The sequence below is a fragment of the Pituophis catenifer genome, unplaced genomic scaffold (assembly GCF_029215685.1).
Source record: "Pituophis catenifer annectens isolate HBS135680 unplaced genomic scaffold, rPitCat1.0.hap2 SCAF_8, whole genome shotgun sequence".
NCBI classification, from domain to species: domain Eukaryota; kingdom Metazoa; phylum Chordata; class Lepidosauria; order Squamata; family Colubridae; genus Pituophis; species Pituophis catenifer.
Genome location: NW_027256888.1, coordinates 3,754,911 through 3,763,677, shown reverse-complemented (window position 1 = coordinate 3,763,677; position 8,767 = coordinate 3,754,911). Strand labels below are relative to the sequence as shown.

The following is an 8,767-nucleotide window of genomic DNA, read 5'->3' as shown; positions in this document are numbered from 1 at the left end:
CCTCAGGCTGGCCCCACAGATCCTCTCCTTTCCCCTTCTCTCCCTCAGACTTGCCCCATAGAAGCCTCTCCCCTTCTCTCCTTCAGGCTGGCCCCACAGAAGACTCTCCTCTCCCCTTCTCTCCCTCAGGCTTTCTAGCCCCTTCTCTCCAGGAGGCTTGCCCCACGGAAGCCTCCCCTATGCTATCCCGTTCTCTCCAGAGTTATTTTCAAGTTGGGAGGGGGAGCAGAATATCTAACTAATTAGTATCAAAGCATGATGATGGTGATGATGATGATGATAATAATAATAATAATAATAATAATAATATAGGAAATACTAACGCTGTGATGATTATTTTGAAAAATCCTTTCTTAGTGAGCACCTAGAAGCCAAGAGGAAGATACATGGCAAATTTCAAGTTTGTAGGCTTTACGGTTCTGGAGATTTCGTGATTACGGCGTGAGTGATTTTTGCTTTATATATATATATATATATATATATATATATATATATATATAGATAGATAGATAGATAGATAGATAGATAGATAGATAGATAGATAGATAGATACAATCCAGTTAGGATTTTTTCTTTTTTTAAATTCAGCCAATGGTGGCCCCCTCCCCTAATTGGAAAGGTTGACCTCTAATAGAACTTGGGGTGTTCTCTTAACACCTGTTAAGCCATTGGTACCATCCAGTCACTCAACAGTGAAATGTGGAAGCACCTACATTTAATAAATAAACAAATATAGGTAGTCCTCAACTTACAACAGCTCATTTAGTGACCGTTCAGAGTTACGACGCCACTGGAAAAAAAATGTGACTTACGACTGTTTTTCAAACTTAGGATTTTTTTTTTTGCAACTTCCCCATGATCAGGGGATCAAAATTCAAAAGCTTGCCAACAGACTCACATTTATGACCGTCGCAGCATCCTGGGGGTGGGGGGTGGGGTGGGGTCACAGGATCCTTTTTTGTGACCTTCTGACAAGCAAATTCAATGGGGTGGGGGGGAAAGCCAGATTCACTTAACAACCGGGTCACAAACGTAATAACTGCGGCCAGAAAAATCGTAAACTGGGACGAAACTCACTTAGCAACATAAATGATGGGCTCCATTGTGGTCGTAAGTCGAGGACTACCTGTGTGTGTTTTTTCTGATCAATGTGTCTACCTTATCCTTCCCGCTGAATGCAACTTTCTAGACGGTTCTTTGATTTACTGGAAATAAAAGGTGGAAATGAATTGAGATTCGTGTTTAGGTGTACCAGCTGCGGGCAGGATTTAGCATTTGAAAAGACCCCCAATCTTTAAAAAAAAAAAATTTCAAAAACTGCATATTGAATTTACAGTTAGATTAGAACGCTGGGCTGATAAATCCAGGTGGGGTGCAAAGATGCCTAAGAGAGTTTTTAACTTTAGAGAAATAATAATAATAATAATAATAATAATAATAATAATAATAATAATAATAATAATAATAATAATAATAATAATAATAATAATATTACACTACTCGAAACATCATATATTTTAAGAAGATACTTGGTTGATACCTAGGATGCTGGCAGCAACCCGTATCAACCATTAGCACCAGTCAACGGTATTTGTGATGCATTTTTGAATATTCGATTATTCATATTTAATGAATAAAGTAAATCATCATCATCATCATCATCTTGGTTGATACCTAGGACGCTGGCAACAACCCTATCAACCATTAGCACCAGTCAATCATATCTGTGTTACATTTTTAAATGTTCAGTTGACTGAGTTTCATGTTTAATGAATAAAAGAGATAATAGTAATAGTAATAGTAATAGTAATTATTATTATTATTATTATTATTATTATTATTATTATTATTATTATTATTATTTACTTTATTCATTAAACATGAAACAGTCAACTGAACATGTTCCGAGTAGCGCAGTTTTTTGCAGTTCCGCAGGAGTTATTGCAGGAAGCTGCAATTTGTTGATGTATCTTATAAAATTCTTGGACATGGTACCCGATGACAATGGGTATCACGGTTACATGTTTCATCCGTAGCCGTGTAGTTTCGATGGCCAGGTCACGATATTTCATGATTTTTTCCAGTTCTTTTCTTCGACTCTGGCATCTCCTGGTACTGTGATGTCAATAAATTGTACGTTTCGGTTTTCAACAACTGTGCTATCTGGCTGTTGTGTTATTATTGTTATTGTTATTGTTATTGTTATTGTTATTGTTATCTACTATATTCATTAAACATGAAACTCAGTCAACTGAACATTCAAAAATGCATCACAAATACCATTGACAGTGTTAATGGTTGATATGGGTTGCTGTTATTATTATTATTATTATTATTATTATTATTATTATTATTATTATTATTATTATTATTATTATTATTATTATTAGAAGAAGAAGAAGAGGGGGAAAATCATGAAATATCGTGACCTGGCCATCGAAACTACACGGCTAGGGATGAAAAATGTGACAGCGATACCCATTGTCATCGGGGTACTTGGTACCATGTCCAAGAATCTTTCAAAATACATCAAGAAATTGCAGCTTCCTGCAATAACACCAGTGGAACTGCAAAAAACTGCGCTATTCGGAACATCGTAAATCTTAAGAAGGTACTTGGTTGATCCCTAGGACGCTGGCAGCAACCCGTATCAACCATCAGCGCCAGTCAATGGTATTTGTGATGCATTTTTAAATGTTCAGTTGAATGAGTTTCATGTTTAATGAATAATAATAATAATAATAATAATAATAATAATAATAATAATGTACTTGGTTGATCCCCAGGACGCTGGCAGCAACCCGTATCAACCATTAGCACCAGTCAATGGTATTTGTGATGCATTTTTAAATGTTCAGTTGACTGAGTTTCATGTTTAAATAATAATAATAATAATAATAATAATAATAATAATAATAATAATAATAATAATAATGTGGAAAAAGAAATTGTGTTGTCCCGATTGTAATTGGAGCCCTTGGAGCAATACCCAAAGGGGCTACCCCGCTATTTAGAAATTCTAAATTTACCAGACTTGAACATTTTGACTCTACAAAAAACCTTATTAACCAGCCTCAAAGGCTGTGAATCTCACTAAAGATTAACCAATAATAATAATAATAATAATAATAATAATAATAATAATAATAATAATAATAATAATAATAATAATAATAATATACAAGAATAAATTCCTGTAACAGTAGCATATACTGTATCCTGCATGTGTCATTTTAGGATCTTTCCTATTTCGAATATCCAAATTGTTCCCTATGAAATGAGTGACATCTCAAGCAAAACCAGAATGACAAGACTTGAAATCAAGAACGGGGTAAAAAAACAACACGGGTTCTCAATTAATGCTCCCAAAATATTGAGGTCAGCCCTTCCTTCCCAGAAAAGCGCAATTTATAATTTATCCCGGGGGTCCACAAAAGCAGGATCCGCTCTTAAAATAAATCAAAAGGAAAGTGGCTTTTTGTCACAGAGGCAAAGTGGAGTGCAAAATATTTCCCCTTGGCTTCAAACGGCAGCATCTGGAATTTCCCACGCACTCCCCCTTAACCCCTCCCTCCGAAAAAGTTAATCAAATTCTCCTTGAGTGGGTAAATCAACCGGAAAAGCCCCAAAATATACTGTGGAAAAAAAAGGACAACTTGGCAAAACAATTCTGTACTGTTGTCAAGACATCCCATTCGGCTTCAATTGGTTAGCCGAGAGCTACAATTTCAGCCCTTAATCCACATCTTAAAAAATAAGTTTTTTAAATAATCTGTTCTGTCTATCTGTCTATCTCTCATCTCTCTATCATCTCTCATCTATCTTGCTATCTATCTATCTCTATCTATCTATCTATCTATCTATCTATCTATCTATCTATCTATCTATCTATATCTATCATCTCTCATCTATCTTGCTATCTATCTCTATCTATTTTATTTATCTATCTATCTATCTATCTATCTATCTATCTCTGTCTCTCTTTCTTTTCTCATCTATCTATCTCTGTCCTCTCTCTCTTTCTCATCTATCTATCTCTGTCTCTCTCTTTCTCATCAATCTCTCTCTCTCTATCTATCTATCTCTGTCTCTCTCATCTATCTATCTATCTATCTATCTATCTATCTATCTATCTATCTATCTATCTATCATCTCTCTCTCACACACACACATCTATCTTGCTATCTATCTCTGTATCTCTCATTTCTCTCTCTCATCTATCTATCTATCTATCATCTATTTCTGTCTCTCTTTATCTATTTATCCTCTCTCTCTCTCTCTCATCTATCTTGCTATCTATCTCATTTCTCTCTCTCTCCTCTATCTATATCTATATCTATCTATCATCTATTTCTGTCTCTCTCTCTTTCTCATCTGTCATCTCTCTCTATTCTCATCCTATCTTGCTATCTATGTATCTCTCATTCTCTCTCTCATCTCTCATCTATCTATCTATCTATCTATCTATCTATCTATCTATCTATCTATCATCTATTTTCTCTCTCTCTCTTTCTCATCTATCTATCTATCTATCTATCTATCTATCTATCTATCTATCTATCTATCTATCATCATCTATTTTCTCTCTCTCTCTCATCTATCTATCTATCTATCTATCTATCTATCTATCTATCTATCTATCTATCTATCTATCTATCTATCTATCTATCTTTAGCTTGAAGCCTGTTGGATGGCAACCCGGCAAACGCGTCTGGCTGCGCTTACGCTGCTGCCCGCAGCCCTTCCCGTCCACGCGCGGGGTTCTCCACGCGCCCCCTGGCCCTTGTAAATGTCAGACGGAGCGACCACCCCCCACCTCAAGACGCGTGGCGGGCTGTTCCGGCTTCTCCCCTACCTGTACTCGGGCTTCGGTGAGGTCGATCTTCAAGGCCAGCTCCTCCCGGGTGTAGATGTCCGGATAGTGGGTTTCCGCGAAGACCCTCTCCAGTTCTTTCAACTGGGCGCTGGTGAAGGTGGTGCGAATCCTGCGCTGTTTCCGTTTCTCGTTCAGGCCGCCGTGGTCGGTGAAGAGCTTGTAGGGGACTGGAAGAGAAGGAGAGACACAATTCGCTTTAAGGCCCGGCCGTGGGCTCTCCCCGTGGCGCCCTTTCCAAAGAGGACTCCAAAGATATCGGGGTTTGAAATAAAGACGAGATATCTATCTATCTATCTATCTATCTATCTATCTATCTATCTATCTATCTATCTATCTATCTATCTATCTATCTATCATCTCTCTCTCTCTCATCTCTCTTGCTATCTATGTATCTCATTTCTCTCTCTCTCATCTATCTATCTATCATCTATTTCTCTCTCTCTTTCTCTCTCTCATCTATCTATCTATCATCTATCATCTCTCTCTCTCTCATCTATCTTGCTATTTATGTATCTCATTTCTCTCTCTCTCATCTCTCATCTCTCTATCTCTCTATCTCTCATCTATTTCTCTCTCTTTCTCATCTCTCTTGCTATCTATGTATCTCATTTCTCTCTCTCTCATCTATCTATCTATCTCTCATCTATTTCTCTCTCTCTCTTTCTCATCTATCTATCTATCATCTCTCTCTCATCTATCTTGCTATCTATGTATCTCATTTCTCTCTCTCTCATCTATCTATCATCTATTTCTCTCTCTCTCTCTTTCTCATCTATCTATCATCTATCTATCATCTCTCTCTCATCTATCTTGCTATCTATGTATCTCATTTCTCTCTCTCTCTCTCTCTCTCATCTATTTCTCTCTCTCAATTTTTCACATCTATCTATCTATCTATCTATCTATCTATCTATCTATCTATCTATCTATCTATCTATCTATCATCTCTTTCTCATCTATCTTACTATCTATGCACGTATGAATACTGTCCTTTCGTTCTCTCGTGCGCACACCCCAAAGGGGATCGGGGGTTTTGAAATAAAGGCGAGGGAGGCGCCGCGTTTTTGTGCTTGGGGGCTCTAGACTCGGGGTGGGGAAGTCCCCCTTTTTACTTCCCGGGAAGAGGAACGGCGAAAATTCCCCCCCCCCCACTTCCAAAAAATAAATTGAAAAAAATGCGCGCAAAAGAAAACGCAAAAGCGGCTCCACGCGCGATTGCCTTCTCCCCCCCCCCTTTTTTTTTCGTTCGTCTTCCTCACGTCCATTCCTCTTAAGCATGAAAGAGGCGGCAGATTTTCATCATTTAATTACACGGAACGCAGGGCCCCCTCTGAGCCCCCCGCCCCAAAAAAGTTAAAGCTCACTTCGATTAGTCTACGGGAGATGTAAAAAAAAAAAATAAAATAAATAAATTACAGTAAACTTAATTTTTGCGTATTGGGCCGATCAAAAAAAAGGAGGGAAGTGAGGGGGACAGGATCGTGCCCCCCCCGGGCCCTCTTCCCCCCCCCACCGCCCCGCTTTTCCAAACTCCGCTTTTGCCAGCGATTCTTCCGCGGGGCCGAAAGCTGCGAAGCCAGCCGCGCGAAAGATTCGCTTCTCCGATGGCAAAAGTGTCCCGCGGGCGTTTAGACGAGAACGCTGCGCCCTTTTTCAAATCCGAAGCCCAAAAGTTAGCCAGCCTTGGTGCCCGGCCAGGCGAGGAAGGGGCTAGTGAGTCCCTCGGTGGGAACGAAGCTAGAACCGAGAAAGAGCGACCCTTCCTTGCCCGGGGAGGGTCGAGTCCTACAGCTTGGACGGATTTAATAATCCCGGGTCTGAGCTCCGAGGCGGCTTCCCAGCGTTTGGCTTTGGATTCGGGCGCATCCTTCCGGGAGAGCTGCTGAAAAAATCAGGGGAAATCCGGATCGAGGCTCTACAAAAAATGTCATCGCCCCTTCTTCCGCCGGCCTAATTGTGGGGAAGGGGCTCCTTCCAAGCGAGTGAACTAGAGGATGATGATGATGATGATGATGATGATGATGAAGAAGAAGAATGATGATGAACTAACTTCTCTTTTTAATTATAAATTTTTAAATTTGTCTTAAAACATTGGGGGGTGTTTTAATCTGTTTCGGGCCAAATTATTTAATGGGTTTTTATACTGTCGTTTTAAATTTTGTAGTCTGTGTGTTTTATCTCTTTGGCTGTTCGCCGCCCTGAGTCCTTCGGAAGTAGGGCGGTATATAAATCTAATAAAATGAAAAATGAAAAATGAAAATGAAAAATGAAGAAGAAGAAGAAGATAGAGGAGGAGGAGAAGATGATGATGATAGAGGAGGAGGAGGAAGAAAAAGAAGAGGAAGAAGTAGAAAGAGAAGGAAGAAGATGATAGAGGGAGAAGAAGAGAAGGAAGAGAAGAAGAAGAAGAAGAAGAAGAAGAAGAAGAAGAAGAAGAAGAAGAAGAAGAAGAAGAAGAAGAAGAAGAAGAAGAAGAAGAAGAAGAAGAAGAAGAAGAAGAAGAAGAAGAAGAAGAAGAAGAAGAAGGCGAGAAAGCCGTCGCCGTCGTCGGGGTGTCAAATATTCAGCCTCCAACTCGCCTTATCTAATTATTCCCCACCCTCGCTTTTCAGTCTCCGTCGCAAAATAAATAAATTATGCCGATCATTTTGGCAGCTTAAGATAATTTTGTTGGCGGTTTCGGGTGTGACTTCGGATAGTGTAACCGTGTAAGTGAATTACAGCCGCCGCCCGCCGCCCCCCCCCACCCCTTTCCTCCCCACCCCCCACCCCTCCTTCTTCCCTTCTCCTCTCCTCTCCTCTCCTCTCTCCTTCCCGCGATCGCTCCTAACGTGATAAATCCTTTCATTTGGGTAAGCAAATTTGGTTTGGTAAAGACGAAAAAAAAAAAAAAGCCCGTTTGCCGTTATCCAAACGCAATCAAGGCGCGGGGGGGTTTTAAGCCGAGGGTTTTAAGCTCGCCCGGCTGCCTGCCTTCACTGCCTTTCCTCCCTCCCCAACAGCTAGGCGGAGGAGAGTTTGGGGGTGGGGAGGGTGGGCTTACCTGCCGCGTAGGGGCTGCTCTGGTGGTCCCTAAGGCTGCCCAGGCTGCAGGATCCGGTGCGTGAGCGACGGGCAGCCCGAAGTGGCGCCGAAAGTGGTCCTGATGGGGTTATACTGGAAGCCGCTGGCTTGGCTGCAGGAGCTGAAATCCGCGTAAGCCGAAGCCAAGCTGGACGTATCCATGCCGGCCATGCACGACTCGTAAGCGGAGGAATTGAGGTAGGAATATTCCATTTTATACATTGGAAAAAGGCTCGAGCTGGCCCAGCCGAGGGGGGTCGGGAGTGTGGGGTGAGTGGGTGGGTGGGTGGGAGAGAGAAGCCGGCTGGCCGAGGCCGTGTGGGGCGGGGGGTGGGGGGGCTTGTGTGTGGGGTGGGGGGGGCGGTGGGGAAAAAAAAAAAAAGAGAGATGCTCACCGCTCGGCTCTCGCTTCCAGAGTGGCCTCCTCGCCAGCAGCCGAGGCCTGCTTTTATGAAAAAAGGGCTGCGAGGACCTGCCTTGCCTTGAGGTCTCTAGAGCATATAGTCCTCATCATAAAACTTGGCTCTTTCCTCCTGGACAATAGCGAAGCGTGGGTCTGAAGGCTGCCGCTTTTTTACATGACAATAACTCATCAGTCTATTGGGCTGGCGGGAGGGGGGGGGAAAGAGAGAGAGAGGAGAGAGAGAGAGAGAGAGGTGGGAGGGGGAGCGAGGGGAGGAGGAGGAGGGAGGGGGGGGGAAAGAGAGCGAGAGGGCGGGAGCGCGCGAGGTGGAGAAGGCGCGCTCCCGAGCTTGCTCCTACGCCCCCTCCCCACTCCATCCCCCCTCCCCCCTCCCCCATCTCCATCCCCCATCCCCCATCTCCATC

The 8,767-nt window shown here is 42.0% G+C and overlaps 1 protein-coding gene across 1 annotated transcript in view; it reads right to left on the bottom strand.

Moving 5' to 3' along the window:
* PHOX2B (paired like homeobox 2B) overlaps positions 1–8,161 on the bottom strand; it is a 14,316-nt gene extending 6,155 nt beyond the window's left edge. Inside the window, 3 exon segments of the mRNA XM_070948774.1 lie at positions 4,856–5,043; positions 7,920–7,977; positions 7,979–8,161. Of these exon segments, the coding sequence (XP_070804875.1) occupies positions 4,856–5,043; positions 7,920–7,977; positions 7,979–8,161 (429 nt within the window).
* Between the last annotated feature and the right edge of the window lie 606 nt (positions 8,162–8,767).